Consider the following 15,575-nt stretch of genomic DNA (forward strand, 5'->3'; position numbering starts at 1 on the left):
TATTCAGAAACTCTTAATAACTCACAAGACATGGTGCCAATACATATCCATTTACGGAAGCGGTTATCCTCACCAGGGTTGCGGACGTGCTAGAGCCTATCCCAGCTGACTCTGGGCGAGAGGCAGGGTACACCCTGAACTGGTCGTCAAACAATCGCAGGGCACATATCGACAAACAACCATTCTCACTCACATTCACACCTACGGGAAATTTAGAGTTTGAAATAACCTACCATGCATGTTTTGGGGATGTGGGAGGAAACTAGAGTACCCGGGGAAACCCCACGCAGGCACGGGGAGGAACATGCAAACTCCACACAGGCAAGACCAGATTTGAACCCAGGTCCTCAGAACTGTGAGGCAGACGTGCTAACCAGTCGTCCACCGTGGCGGCCCATACGTATTATTTCATCACACTTTGACAACAGTCACCCATCTATTCATTTTCTATAGAATATGGCCTCATTAGGGTGGCAGGTGAGAGAGCCTATCCCAACTGACTTTGTACCTCAGCTGGTGTACATCCTGGATTGGTTGCCAGTCGGTCACACATATTGACAAACAACCATTTAAACTGACATTGAATTAACCTAACATGCATGGTTTTGGAATGTGGGAGGAAGCCGAAGTACCCACAAGCATGGTGAGAACAGCTAAGCTCTATGTCGGCCAGAACTGAGATTCGTGCCAACCACTAGGTCACCATGCACCCACTTGGACAACAATGTAAGTGAATTAAATTGAACAGTGTGTTTTAATTCAGTTATCATTTATGTACAGTATATGCATTACATCTATCTGTATACAGTGACACCACAAACAAGGTTGATTGTTTCGAAGCTGAACCAACTAAAAAAATTTAACGGCACAAAAAAGACTAATCATACCTGTAAATTAATAATGAAAATTATTTTTGTTCTCATAACATTATTAATATGATTTATTTAACATAGTTTGGATTATAAACGAAAACATGGACAGCGATAAAGATAGCTGTCTTTTTATGCTCTATTATACCGTCAATATTAGGTTTTGATCACGTGGAGGCGATAAATAGGCGGATGACACAATTTATCGTATGAACGAAGAAGAAGAAATGCACAAGGACAGCGGAAACTGTTGTCTTCTTCTCTGACCTGGGAATGCAAAATGGCGGCGTCTGTGTGCCGAGTCGGAAGCACCGTGGGTCGTGTCCTCGCCAAAACCCGCAGTGTGAGTAAGGGTACAAGTAACTCAATAAAGGAAAAGCTAAACGGCGATTTAATTAGCCCTTACTGTGCAAGTGAACCCACAATAAATAGGGGAAACAACTGTCTTGGTTAGCTTTCCGCAAGTGGTACTGTCAGTTAACATTTTAGCATTGGCTAGCTTGGCGGTAATGCAAGGTCAACTGTCAAACAATAATACTAGTTGTGCCACCGTTAATTTCGTTGAGCTTTGAAGGTTGCATGTATAAAGTGATTCTTATTTTCTTATGTGGGGTTTCCCTCATCTTCTACTGTTCTCAAAAATACTATGTCGCCGTTTGCCCTCTCAATGTAGCTTAGCTCCCTGGGTGAGAGCTTTAGTACAGGGACTTTTACTGAAGAATATCTTTGAAGTATCTATTCTGACTAACATGAAATGTGCCATAATAACCCAAAGGTTTCATTGTCACCTTGAATTCTGTAATAGTTGTGCTTGTAAGGCAGCCAACATTTATGTTCCATTTATTCATTTTATTCTAAATTGCTTCAGGTTTTGCGACAGTGTAGGTATGTTACTACAATTTTCGAAATACCTGTATGTCTAAATAGATACAATATTTGGATACAGGAGTGATGCATGAATAAAATGAGCCCTCGTTTGTATGAATTGGATAAGGATGAAGGATTTTATGCCACTTTTTGTCACAAATCGGCCCAAATTTTCTTGCCCAGAAATCAGTAAATTATTAGGAAATTTGTGACTGAAACGTTGACTATTTGGTAGAAAAAATCAAAACTGTTGGCCTTATTAGTTAAAATGTGATGTTTAAAATGGCCATTTTGCGATTTTTCAATGGTGGCATCTCATTTTTGAAAATGTAAATATACAATGTGTGTAGATGTCACTCAAACAAAGTTATTACTATTCCATTTGGCAAGATCTCTGTACCTTTGGATTATTTTCACTTTCTGACATTTAAAATGTCAGAAAATGAATAAAGCCGTTCTTTTTCACCCAATCTCGAGCAGCTGAAAATTATGTGATTGACCCTGATTTTCGATCAGGTGATCATATCAGAACATCCCTACTATGAGTATTTCTGAAAGGTGATTGATGTGAACATATTTGTTATTTGTATTAATAATATTAATTGTAGATTATGGGTGACTCTCTTACCCTTCTAGCCCCTCCTGCTGTCTCTGAGGCGTGGACAGGCCTCGGTCAGCTATGCTCAAAGCCTGCTGGGAGCCCCTGAAACCTGTCTCACTGCCCTGGATAATGGATTGAGGGTGGCGTCAGAAGAGACGGGACATGCTACATGCACTGTAAGGACTTCAGAATATGTATCACTGCAGTAGTTTATGCCATTGTGCTCTTGATCAATGCTTCTTCTCTACATCTCTCCTCTTCGCCATAGGTCGGACTGTGGATCAGTGCTGGCAGTCGCTATGAGAGTGAAAAGAACAACGGAACAGGCTTTTTCCTGGAGCACATGGCTTTCAAGGTAGCCATAAGGCGATGCTCTGAGACCTTTTTAGATGTTAATACTAAGGGTCCTCAGTTTATTAAGGTCCAGACACACAAGACTTCGAGGGTCCAAATGCCGCACAAAGAACTAGTTAGGGCAGCGGCGTACAAATACGTAAAAAGAAGGCACGTTCAGGTGCCGTAATACTGTTTATCAATTGGATTGTTTTATATTTATCATCTAAATGTGTTTTTCATACCAATCAGAGAATTGCTATCGCGGTATCAGGGTTTTGCAAATACAGCTCTAAAATTTATTATTTTGAAATGTTTGTGTAAATAACGTGATTTCCATTGGACATGTTCCGTAGCAAATTAATATGTAAAAAGAAAATAACAATTGAATTTTTTAAAATCAAATCAAAATATAGTAGGCTACATTTTCCAATGGGAGACACGTTTAGACTGCAGGCAGGCCAGTCTAGTACCCGCACTCTTTTAGTACAAAGCCACGCTGTTGTAACATGTGCAGAATGTGGTTTGGCATTGTCTTGCTGAAATAAGCAGGGGCGTCCATGAAAAAGACGTTGCTTGGATGGCAGCATTTGTTTCTCCAAAACCTGTATGTACCTTTCAGCATTAATGGTGCCTTCATAGATGTGTAAGTTACCCAGCCCATTGGCACTAACACAGCCCCATACCATCACAGATGCTGGCTTTTAAACTTTGCGTCCATAACAGGTGGTTCTTTTCCTCTTTGGCCCGGAGGACACGACGTCCACAATTTCCCAAAACAATTTGAAATGTGGTCTCGTCGGACCACAGAACACTTTTCATCAGTCCATCTTAGCTGAGCCCGGGCTCAGAGAAGCCGGCGGTGTTTGAGTGTTGTTGCTAAATGGCTTTTGCTTTGCATAGTAGAGTTTTAAGTTGCACTTACGCATGTAGCGCCGAACTGTATTTACTGACATTGGTTTTCTGAGCCTGAGCCCCTGCGGTGATATCCTTCACACATTGATGTTGGTTTTTGATGCAGTGCCGCCTGAGGGATCGAAGGTCACGGCATTCAATGTTGGTTTTCGGCCTTGCCGCTTACACGCAGTGATTTCTCCAGATTCTCTGAACCTTTTGAGGATATTATGGACCGTAGATGATGAAATCCATAAATTCCTTGCAATTGTACGTTGAGCAACATTCTCCTTTAAACTGTTCGACTATTTTCTCATGTACTTGTTCACAAAGTGGTGAACCTCGCCCCATCTTTGCTTGTGAATGACTGAGCAATTCAGGGAAGCTCCTTTTATACCCAATCATGGCACCCACCTGTTCCCAATTAGCCTGTTCACCTGTGGGATGTTCCAAACAGGTGTTTGAGCATTCCTCAACTTTCTCAGTCTTTTTTGCCACCTGTCCCAGCTTTTTTGGAACGTGTGGCAGCCATAAAATTCTAACTTAATGATTATATGCTAAAAACAATAAAGTTGATCTGTTTGAACATTAAATATATTGTCTTTGTAGTGTATTCAATTAAATATAGGTTGAACATGATTTGCAAATCATTGTATTCTGTTTTTATTTAAGACAACGTCCTAACTTCATTGGAATTGGGGTTGTAGTAATATATTATCCATCCATTTTCCTCTGCTTATCCGAGGTTGGGTCGCACTTCCTCCAGCTCTTCCGAGGGGATCCCGAGGCGTTCCCAGGCCTGCTGAGAGGTCTCTCCAGCGTGTCCTGGCGTTACCTTTATTTGAGTGGCTCTCATAAACTAACTGCTTCCAACAAAGACAAGAGGGAGAGGCGTTATGAGTCCCACCAGTATGAGTTGCATTTGATCGTTTGTGAGTCATCAGTTATGAGTCCCACGTGACTTTGCACACAGACTGTGTCCTGCACTTTACTCACGCACATAAAATTTTTTTTTTACTGGTGACGGAAACCTTGAGCGGTTTTGAAACAATGACTTTTTGAAACCGTGGTATAACCCGAAAACCCGTAGCCAGCCCATGCCTGCCTGTGATGGACTTGTGACCAAGGGTGTACCCTTCCTCTGGACCATGGCAGCAGGGTTTTTACTCCAGCTCACCCACGACTCTTATGAGGACAAGCACTACAGAAAATGGATGGATGGATAATTACTGTAATTATGACTTATGCCGTAACATTAGTTTGTGATAGACTAGAGCACATTTAGACATACAAATTCAGCTTTTGTCACCCCATAGGAGCAGAATTCCGTTGTAAACAGCGGATTTGCTTTTGGTGAGTCAAAAGTCAAACAGTTAAACAAGGCACATTTTGTCCTCTAGGGAACCAAGAAGCACCCTCAGTCAGCCTTGGAGCAGCAGGTGGAGTCTATGGGTGCTCACTTGAGCGCCTACACATCCCGCGAACACACCGCATACTACATGAAGACCTTGGCTAAAGACCTCCCTAAAGGTAACGTTACTTCTCGCTTTCTGCTTTCTTGCATGCATAACAGTACAGTGGAATGTGTAAAGGAGGGAACAGTCTGTTCCGTTACAGCATCGTACTTCACTGTTAGCATTGCTAGAATAAACAATCACCTCCTAATCGCTTTCTTATGTTTGTTGAGAAATGAGCGGTCTGTGTGAACGGTAAAATGCTATCGAATAGCTGGACTGTGTTTACTTTGGATCACCAGCACAAATTAGTACTTGATGAGAGACATTGATGACTCAAAAGTAACTATTGCTGGTTTGAAGAAGTAACTGTAGTCTAATTAATTTTGCCAGGAAAAGTAACGTGTTACTTTGCTCGTTACCCAAAATGGCGGCATTTTGGAGTAACGCGTTACCGGCATTTCTGCTTGGGGGTCTTAATTTGTTCCCATCACTCAAGCAGCAGCGTATCCGAAGCTCGCTCGTAACTCAAATTCTGGTTCGCAACACAAAGCTAAAAAAAAAACAATCACTAGCTCGTAACTCTAAAACTAAGTTGGGGGATTCACAAGTCAAGGTATCACTGTACTTGTTTCCTCAGCTGTGGAGCTTCTGTCGGAGGTGGTGCAGAACTGCTCGCTGAGTGAGGCAGAGATTGAGCAGCAGCGGAGTGTTGTGCTGCGCGAACTGGACGAAGTGGAAAACAACCTGCAGGAAGTTTGCCTGGACCTTCTGCATGCAACTGCCTTCCAGGGTACTGCTCTGGGCCACAGTGTGCTAGGACCGTCCAACAATGCCAGGTAGAAGGGGCGGGGGGGTTTGGACAACTAAAAACATATCGGCCATAAATTGTTCAATTTCATCACTTGGTCATTTGTCATAACACATTGATAAACAGATCCTCAAAGTTTATAATAAACATTATTTATAATTATTTTAGAACTCTCACCCGTCAGGATCTAGTGGAATACATCAACAGCCATTACAAGGCTCCCCGCATGGTTCTGGCTGCAGCTGGAGGTTGGTCATCTTTGTGCCACCATGTGAAGTATTCGTGGAAAGATTGGTCCTTCATGTGATGTGCTAAATATGCAGGTGTGAACCACGAGGAGTTGGTTGGTTTGGCCCAATCTCACTTCAGTGGAGTGTCTTTTGAGTATGAGGGCGATGCTGTTCCTGTGTTGTCGCCGTGCAGATTTACAGGAAGCGAGGTGAGCTGTTAAAATAGTTTTGAAGACGGGATGCTTAATGTCTTTTAACGCTCTGCTGGGCTCGCCAGAGTTTTGAGAAGTAGTAAAATTAAAATTGCGGGCGTGCTGGAGCCGTCCCAGCTCAAATTATTCTCTAGCATTTTAGACAAAAGTTAAAACACCAATGACCTCTTGGGGGAATTCAAGGATTGGCCACTGACATAAATTTAGGTCAAATCAACATTACATGTCAGAAATAATGGGTGCTAACATCCATCCATCCATCCATCCATTTTCTGAGCCGCTTCTTCTCACTAGGGTCGCGGGCGTGCTGGAGCCTATCCCAGCTATCATCGGGCAGGAGGCGGGGTACACCCTGAACTGGTTGCCAGCCAATCGCAGGGCACATACAAACAAACAACCATTCGCACTCACATTCACACCTACGGGCAAGTTAGAGTCATCAATTAATCTACCACGCATGTTTTTGGGATGTGGGAGGAAACCGGAGTGCCCGGAGAAAACCCACGCAGGCACGTGGAGAACATGCAAACTCCACACAGGCGGGGCCGGGGATTGAACCCCAGTCCTTAGAACTGTGAGGCAGACGCTCTAACCAGTCGGCCGCCGGGTGCTTTAATTAAATTACTTTATTGCAATTGCTTGAACGCGGTATGCTTCTCGTGTACATTCTTCAGGTGCTCGATCAAATTTGTTGTGTTGAAGCATTTAGATGACGTTCCCCACAACGTACTTCAGTTGTTTACAGACTGAAAAGAACTTTCATGTTGTTTGTCTGAGACACCGCAAAATAGTCCCACACTGACGATGTGTTTTTTCACTGACAAGATTGAAAAGACTTCATTGGCTGTCAGATAGTTACAGTACTGCGCCACAAGGCATGACAAGGCAGATCAGCATAAAATGCTAATTATTGTCCGATACCCATAACACAGATCAGATCGGCGTAAAGTCTACTGTGTAGCTTCTTGCTGAATATTTACCAACTCTGTCTGGTTTTGTTAGTAAATAAAGCAAGCTGGAAGGGCTGATACTCTGACGCTTGACATGTCACTTTCTCTCAATTTCCCACAGGTAATGATGCAAAAATGGCAGCCCCTGTAGGAGAGTAGCTGCAATGTTTGAAATTTATTTTTTCCAATAAATACCGTATTTTCCGGACTATAAGTCGCTCCGGAGTAGAAGTCGCACCAGCCAAAAAATGCATAATAAAGAAGGAAAAAACATGTCGCAGTGGAGTATAAAGTCGCATTTTTTGGGGGAAATTTATTTGATAAAATCCAACACCAAGAACGGATATTTCATCTTGAAAGGCAATTTAAAATAAAAATGTAATAAAGAACAACAGGCTGAATAGTTGTACGGTATGCTAATGTAACACTTTCAGCTAACGTTACATGACGCATAAACAACAAACTGAGAACGTGCCTTTTATGTTAACGTAACCTTAGCAGTTATTCAGATAACTATAGCATAAAGAACATGCTAACATGTTTACCAAACCATCAGTGTCACTCCAGATCACAAAATCCAATGAAATCTTCATCCTCGGTGTCACTTCTAAACAACTCCGCCTACTCTGGAGATAAACGATGCGCAGCTTCCTCTTCTATGTCGCTTTCGTCAGTTATCGGCAGTTGCAGGTACAGATACTGAGGCCTAGAGCGCCATCTTCAGAATCAGAATCATCTTTATTTGCCAAGTATGTCCAAAACACACAAGGAATTTGTCTCCGGTAGTTGGAGCCGCTCTAGTACAACAGACAGTCAATTTACAGAACACTTCGGAGACATAGACATTGACAAAAAACAATTGTGCAAAAAGATGCAGAGTCCTCTAGCACTTAGAGCAGTTCGAATGACTAATATTGCAATAGTCCGGTGCAATGACCATTGTGCAAAGGGTGCTGAGACTTCAAGGAGTGTATGCGGTTTAAAGTGACGAGTAGTGCGATCATCTGGGACAATGTTGGTAGTGCAAATGTTACAGATACTCCTCAATCAGTGTGCAAATGGAGCAGATGCTACTCTGGGATGAGTGGCCAGTATATGCAAATAGTGCAGCATGGCGAGACAACTACAGTGAGTGCACGAGTAATACATAATTGGCCCCACAGAAATGTGACAACGAACTCAAGTAAAAAAAATTGCCAGCTTGTTGTAATGGAATTATAGGCTAGGTGTTTAAGAAGTTGATCGCAAGAGGGAAGAAGCTGTTGGAATGTCTACTAGTTCTAGTTTGCGTTGATCGGTAGCGCCTACCTGAGGGAAGGAGCTGGAAGAGCTGGTGACCGGGGTGCGGAGGGTCCGACAGGATTTTGCACGCCCTTGTCTTAGTTCTGGCAGCGTGCAAGTCCTCAATGGTGGGTAGGGGGGTACCGACAATCCTTTCAGCAGTTTTGATTGTCCGTTGCAGTCGGAGTTTGTCCTTTTTTGTAGCAGCACCAGTCCAGACTGTGATGGAAGAACACAGGACTGATTCGATGACCGCTGTGTAGAACTGTCTCAGCAGCTCCGGTGGCAGGCCGTGCTTTCTCAGAAGCCGCAGGAAGTACATCCTCTGCTGGGCCTTTTTGAGGACGGAGTTGATGTTGGTCGCCCACTTCAGGTCCTGAGAGATTGTAATTCCCAGGAACTTGAAGGTCTCGACGGTTGACACAAGGCAGCTGGACAACGTGAGGGGCAGCTGTGGTGAAGGATGCCTCCTGAAGTCCACGATCATCTCTACAGTCTTGAGCGTGTTCAGCTCCAGGTTGTGTCGGCCGCACCACAGCTCCAGCCGCTCCACTTCCTGTCGATATGCAGACTCGTCACCGTCCTTGATGAGGCCGATGACAGTGGTGTCATCTGCAAACTTCAGGAGTTTGACAGTCTGGTTCGCTGAGGTGCAGTCGTTCGTGTAGAGAGAGAAGAGCAGCGGAGAGAGGACACAACCTTGGGGCGCCCCAGTGCTGATGCTGCGTGTGGATGAGGTGGCCTACCCCAGCCTGACCTGCTGTGTCTTGCCCGTCAGAAAGCTGTAAATCCACTGGCAGATGGCAGGTGAGACGCTGAGCTGGGGAAGCTTGGTTGAAAGGAGTTCAGGGATGATGGTGTTGAACGCTGAGCTGAAGTCCACGAACAGGATCCTCGCGTAGGTGCCTGCACCGTCGAGGTGTTCTAGGATGAAGTGCAGTCCCATGTTGACTGCATCATCCGCAGACCTGTTCGCTTGGTAGGCAAACTGCAGGGGGTCCAGCAGGGGACCTGTGACACTCTTGAGGTGGTCCAGCACGAGACGTTCAAAGGACTTCATGACCACAGATGTCAAAGCGACAGGCCTGTAGTCATTCAGACCAGAGATTGCAGGTTTCTTGGGGACTGGAATGATGGTGGAGCGTTTGAAACAGGATGGAACTTCGCACATTTCCAAAGATCTGTTGAAGATCTGAGTGAAGACTGGAGCGAGCTGGTCCGCGCAAGACTTTGAGGCAGGAATGGGACACATGGTCCGGGCCTGCCGCTTTGTTAATCTTCTGTTGTTTGAAGATGCGTCTCACATCCTCGTCATGGATGGTTAACGCAGAAGTCAGAGGAGTGGTTGTGGTCGCGGGTGCGGCCGGGTGGGTGTGTGGTGTGAAACTGTCCTTTTCAAATCTGCAGTAGAAGGTATTCAAGTCGTTGGCTAGTGTGCTATTGTTCTCAGCCTGGGGGGATCGTCGCTTGTAATTAGTAAGCGATTGCAATGCATGCCAGACTGATTTAGAGTCGTTTGCGCTAAACTGTTTTTCCAACTTTGCTGCATAGATCCTCTTTGCAATGTTAATTTCTTTAGTAAGCTGGTTTTTAGCTCGATTATACAGGGCCCTGTCCCCGCTCTGATATGCATCCTCCTTAGCTTGGCGAAGCTGCTTAAGTTTAGCAGTGAACCACGGCTTGTTGTTGTTGTTGAATGTGCGAAATGAATTTGTTGGTACACAAACCTCTTCACAGAAACTGATATAGGATGTTACAGTGTCCGTATATTCATCCAGGCTGCCAGCTGAATTTTCAAAGACACTCCAGTCTGTGCAGTCTAAACGGCTTCGAAGTTCCATCTTGGCTTCATTGGTCCACTTTTTGACTGTTTTCACTGTAGGCTTCGCACATTTTAGTTCTTGCCTGTACGTCGGTATTAAGTGAATTAAGCAGTGATCAGACGAGCCCAGGGCTCCACGAGGTATAGCACGGTATGCGTTTTTTACCGTAGTGTAGCAGTGGTCTAAAGTATTATTTTCCCTGGTAGGACAGTCGATGTGCTGCTTGTATTTAGGGAGTTTGTGGTTGAGTTTAGCTTTGTTAAAGTCCCCGAGAATAATGAGGGGTGAGTCCGGGTGTTTTTTTGCCAATTTCGTTGACTTGTTCGGCGAGCGTTAGCAATGCGGCGTTCGTGTTAGCTTGAGGCGTAATATAGACTCCAGCCAGTATGAACGATTCAAACTCACGTGGCGAGTAGAATGGTTTACAGTTTAAGAATAGCGACTCCAAATGCGGGCTGCAGTGTGTGCTGAGCACAGTGACGTCAGTACACCATTTTTCGTTGATATGGAGGCATATCCCGCCGCCCTTTTTTTTCCCCCCGATGATTCCATGTCGGGGTCCGCTCGATGAATCTTGCGGTTGTCAGTGTGAAAATAATGTGAAATTATATAATAATGTGTTAATAATTTCACATAAGTCTCACCCCCGGCCAAACTATGAAAAAAACTGCAATTTATAGTCTGAAAAATGTTACTTTTTAGGTTTAAGTAAACAGCTTATGATATGCACATTTAAAATCAAAAGTTTCACATCTTTGGTTTAGTGCGCCTTTAAACACACCACAGATACAAACTGCCATGTAGTACAGTGTACAAGAAATATTGCATCATTTCTTAAAATATTGCTCACTACTAATGGTCAGTTAGAGATTTTGATCAACGTACTCTTAAAAGTGCAGGTAAATTGATGAAAGCATTGGTAAAATTAGACTAAATGCTAACTGGGAGTTATATGTTGGAGCCAATTTAAAAAAAGAACGAAAATGTTTGCCTTTGTGCAATGGTTGTCCTCAGATCCGTATGCGTGATGATGCTCTTCCGCTGGCGCACATCGCCATCGCTGTGGAGGGAGCCAATGCTGCCAGCCCAGATATCGTGCCTCTCATGGTGGCCAACGCAATCATTGGAAGCTATGACCTCACCTATGGTGGCGGAAAGGTTAGACGCCAAAATAATGTCTTTTGTGATACCTCCAAAACATACCGATGTTTTATCATCCCCTTGAAGCTTTGCCCACTCGAGACTGTTTTTGAGTGGCCATCATAGAGGGATAAATCATGCTCCTCTCTCAAAACCTGGGTCAGGGGTCTCGCCTGTCGGGAGGATCACCTGCAGTGCAAGCAGCAGTCTAACGGCCCTCTGAGGGAAATCATAACTACAATGCGGCCTGAGACAAAAATGAGTTTGACACCCCTGGCTTAGATGGTCAGTGTAAAGGGGATCATAATAGAAGACAAACCAAAATTTGAGCCAACTGCTGTGGCTTAGTTGCTTGAGCAGGTCATCCAGTGACTGAAGGATCGATGGTTCGAATCCTGGCTCGGACTGTCTGCTGCTGAAATGTTCTTGGGCAAGACACTGAACCCCAAATTGTTCCCATTGGGCCTGGCAGCACCTTGCATGGCAGCAGCTGCCATTGGTGTTTGAATGGGTGGATGCGTGAACATCTGTAAAGCGCTTTGGGCACCGTGATGGTTTCGTTAAAGCGCTAGATAAGTGCAATCCATATACCATTTAGTGTAACAAAGGTGTTGATTTATATACACACACACTTTAAGATGTAGCAGAAAGGTTTGGCAAAACCTTACTATGTTTACTTCTTATTTACATGAAGCACTTGAGCAGCCGTCTAGCCAGCCTCGCGGCGGAGGAGAACCTGTGTCACAGCTTCCAGGCATTCCACTCGTCCTACAGTGACACCGGCCTGCTGGGCATTCACTTTGTGTCTGATAGGCACCACATTGACGACATGATGCACTGGTCCCAGAATGCCTGGTGAAATATGACACTCGTGGCACAGATCACTTCAACTGTACGATTAATTTTAACTTATGAAAACTGAGTCAAATTTGCCTCATGCAGGATGAACCTTTGCACCACAGTGACTGAGAGTGATGTAGCTAGAGGCAAGAATGCTCTGAAGGCCAGCATGGTGGGACAGCTCAGTGGTATGTGTAATGCCTCTGTTATTACACTAATGCAAACAAATGCATCCCGAGATAGATCAATCACAGGTCTATAACACTGTTTTTAAGGAACAACACCGATTTGTGACGACATCGGAAGACATATTCTGAACTACGGACGGCGCATCCCTCTGGCTGAGTGGGACGCTCGTATCGACGTGAGTCTCTGTAATGTAGGCGTTTGACAGCAAAAGCAGTCCTGTTGCGCTGAGCACACTTCCGCCGCATCTTCTCAGGCCGTGACCCCTAGGATGGTGCGTGACGTCTGCTCTAAATACATCTACGATAAGTGTCCAGCTGTGGCAGCTGTCGGTGAGTTCTTTTTTGAATCGGTTTGGAGGGTTCTTCTTTCAACCGCACTTTAACATTGATGACTAATGAATCTTCACTTTGGATTGATGAATCTGCTCATTTTCCCCAATCTCTCCATTAGGCCCCATTGAACAGCTGCCTGACTACAACAGAATGCGCAGTGCCATGTACTGGCTGAGGTTTTAAATTACATCGTGGTGTTGCTACGTGTCTGCTCCTCATCCTCACATTGAGTTGTCCTCGCATAACGATCGTCCACACAGACAGCCATCAATCCACTCTCTCCCCAGACTGACCCCCTCTTATCATGCCAACTGCTTAAGCACATGAGGGTGGCAGCTAACTAGTGTGAGTAGAAATCATGAATTTGTAACCTTGTTTCATCTGCATGACCACAGCAGCAGGCAAGGAGTTGTGGAGAGTGGGTGGAATCTACTGTAATCAGGATTCAGCACATCCTAAATACAACTATTGTGGGGCAAGAGTATATTTATAATTTCTGTAAGATTTGGTTCTGTCTTCTATTGTACATAACAGAAGCTCTCATTCTGCCGAAATTAAAAACCGTAAAACACTGTCTTTTGTTGTATTTAGTTTAGTAAGTTGGTCTCAGTTGTTTTGCAACATCTGTGCATGTAGGCGAGCGATGTTTTTAGTTTTAGTTTTTTTGTCACACACTCAATGTACGCTGAGATGCTCTCTCGACCACTGTTGCTGCAGTCTGACATGTTTTGTCCTTTTAAATTTCATCACGCCAGCAAAGTGGAATAGTGGTTGGGAGGTCTTCCTCAGTTCTGAGGTTGAAGATTTGCCCTCCAATTGCCTGGTGGCCAATCCAGTGTACTGTATTGGCTCCAATTACCCTCAAACCGAATGAGGGCCAGTAGTATAGAAAATGGATGAATAAATTTCTATCAAGTATTGATAGGGTAAATCTGTATAAAAGGACAATTGTGTGAATGCTTGTACTGGAGGTGGCATAATCGAACATTACAAACATGGTGTAGCTGCCGTCCAAGGCAACTATCATATATTTCTTTCATTTAATACGTTTTGATTTGGTTTAAAAAGATAAAGAGAGACATTATTTCATGTAAAATGTTAAATACTAAATAAATTATACAATTCAGGGGATTTATTTGGATTAAAAATGCATTGTGAAGTAGGGGAACTTATTTTTGTATTTTGTGTATGCATAGTTAGGGGATAGAGTTAATTGAAACACTTAAGAAGGAGACAAGTTTGGAGTTTGCTCAGAGGACAAGATGTATTTTTTGTTAAGATTTGTGGACCTTTTCGTTTTTAGTGTATGTTGCCAATGAGGTAAATATTTAGCGACTTTGCTTTCCTAAAAGTTGCATTTATATCCACCTTTGTGTGCTAATTGAGTTTTATGCCGCTTTTTTCTTCGTTCTCACGGCATTGATGGGGCAATGTTTGGACATTTAAAGACATGTTGGCAACTTTAAATGTATTTTAAACCCTAAGAACGATTTTGAGTCTTGATTGAACTCGAAAGGAGTAACACGGTAAATAAAACATTGTCGATAATCGCAAAATGCTTAATATTAATAAATGTAAAATAGTGACAAGTGGGTGTTAAAACTGTCGCTGGTGTAGTTATTCTCACTGATTTAAAAAAAAAAAAAAAAAAAAAAAAAAACAGGAATTAAGTGATTACTCATATCTGGATCACCTGAGAAAGACAAAACACTAGCACCTCTAAGCAGTATAATTCATTAAATGCAGTTCTACACTTACAGCACACCTTTTTATCATGTATCCAGATGTGTGACTTTTTTTTTTTGCAGTAGTTAACGGTCATTTTTTAACGTTTGTCCCCCCTTTTTCTCGTATGTGCTTTGATTCCGACAATAGGAAATCACAGAACTCAAGAACAATATGCCGGGTTGCTACAGTATGAATAATAATCTCAATAATAATCTGGGGCTGTTTAGTTGAACACAAATCTGATATAGTGACATGAAGCCATGACTTCTGTCGTAACATAACTGTGTTGTTGTACCTTTTGGTAAAGCGTTTAATTGCTCTGCTTGTTACTGGCATAGATATGAACAAATGTATATCTATAATAAATTTTTTAACAAGTCAAGTGAAATTAGATATTTTTTATTGGCACCCCTGAAGATGTCTCACGGCAATCCAGTGTTGTCGTTAGGCCTATTTTAGAGGGGCTTCAGTCACCAATAAGCCTTCTTGGGATTGGTTCCCCCCAAAGAAAGAGGGGGAAAAAAAAAAAAAAAAAGTCTGCAGATAGATGAATTTGAGGATGATCAACCACAAGTATGCAAGGGAGGGTCCTCTCTAATTGACAAGCTACTTAGTAGTAGCAGGGGACTTTCTGCTGTTAGATGGGGACCGGACCTAACAAATGGTTTCTACCAGCAGTGATGAAGAACCCTGTTTACATAAAGATAAAGGAGGTTATACAGTCAACCGTATACATAAATTCCCATCATGAAACGTAACCTGAGGTCATTCACTTATAGTTGTCATCAATGGGTTCACCCGTATTGAACTAAGGGTACAGGATCTACTACTGGAAATGTGAGTCTACAGGATTTCACAGAATAAAACCATTAGGGATACAGCCCGTAATCATATGGATATGAAACGTTTAAGCCAGATATGAGAAAATAAAACAGTTCAGTCAAAGTGGGTCATATAAGACCTCTCGAAATTTTATTCAGGAGAGTAAAGAGATAAATACAAGCCAAATTAACCAATCCCA

General features: G+C 43.3%; 1 protein-coding gene across 1 annotated transcript; it reads left to right on the forward strand.

Annotated features, from left to right (window-relative positions):
• Nucleotides 1-1,123: 1,123 nt before the first annotated feature.
• Nucleotides 1,124-13,400, forward strand: LOC133409025 (cytochrome b-c1 complex subunit 1, mitochondrial). The gene is made up of 13 exons (XM_061688505.1): nucleotides 1,124-1,212; nucleotides 2,373-2,513; nucleotides 2,606-2,692; nucleotides 4,965-5,094; nucleotides 5,659-5,857; nucleotides 5,998-6,077; nucleotides 6,153-6,268; nucleotides 11,340-11,483; nucleotides 12,160-12,320; nucleotides 12,408-12,493; nucleotides 12,581-12,669; nucleotides 12,748-12,823; nucleotides 12,945-13,400. Exons 1-13 carry the CDS (start codon nucleotides 1,150-1,152, stop codon nucleotides 13,007-13,009), a joined length of 1,437 nt encoding a protein of 478 aa, XP_061544489.1. The 5' UTR covers nucleotides 1,124-1,149; the 3' UTR covers nucleotides 13,010-13,400.
• The last annotated feature ends 2,175 nt before the right edge of the window (nucleotides 13,401-15,575 follow it).

This window comes from Phycodurus eques, chromosome 10, assembly GCF_024500275.1.
Source record: "Phycodurus eques isolate BA_2022a chromosome 10, UOR_Pequ_1.1, whole genome shotgun sequence".
NCBI classification, from domain to species: domain Eukaryota; kingdom Metazoa; phylum Chordata; class Actinopteri; order Syngnathiformes; family Syngnathidae; genus Phycodurus; species Phycodurus eques.

Coding starts and splice junctions, on each gene's coding strand:
- LOC133409025 (XM_061688505.1), top strand. CDS start 1,150: ATGGCGGCGTCTGTGTGCCGAGTCGGAAGCACCGTGGGTCGTGTCCTC. Junction 12,494..12,580: donor CATGGTGGGACAGCTCAGTG/GTATGTGTAATG, acceptor ACTGTTTTTAAG/GAACAACACCGATTTGTGAC. Junction 12,670..12,747: donor AGTGGGACGCTCGTATCGAC/GTGAGTCTCTGT, acceptor GCATCTTCTCAG/GCCGTGACCCCTAGGATGGT.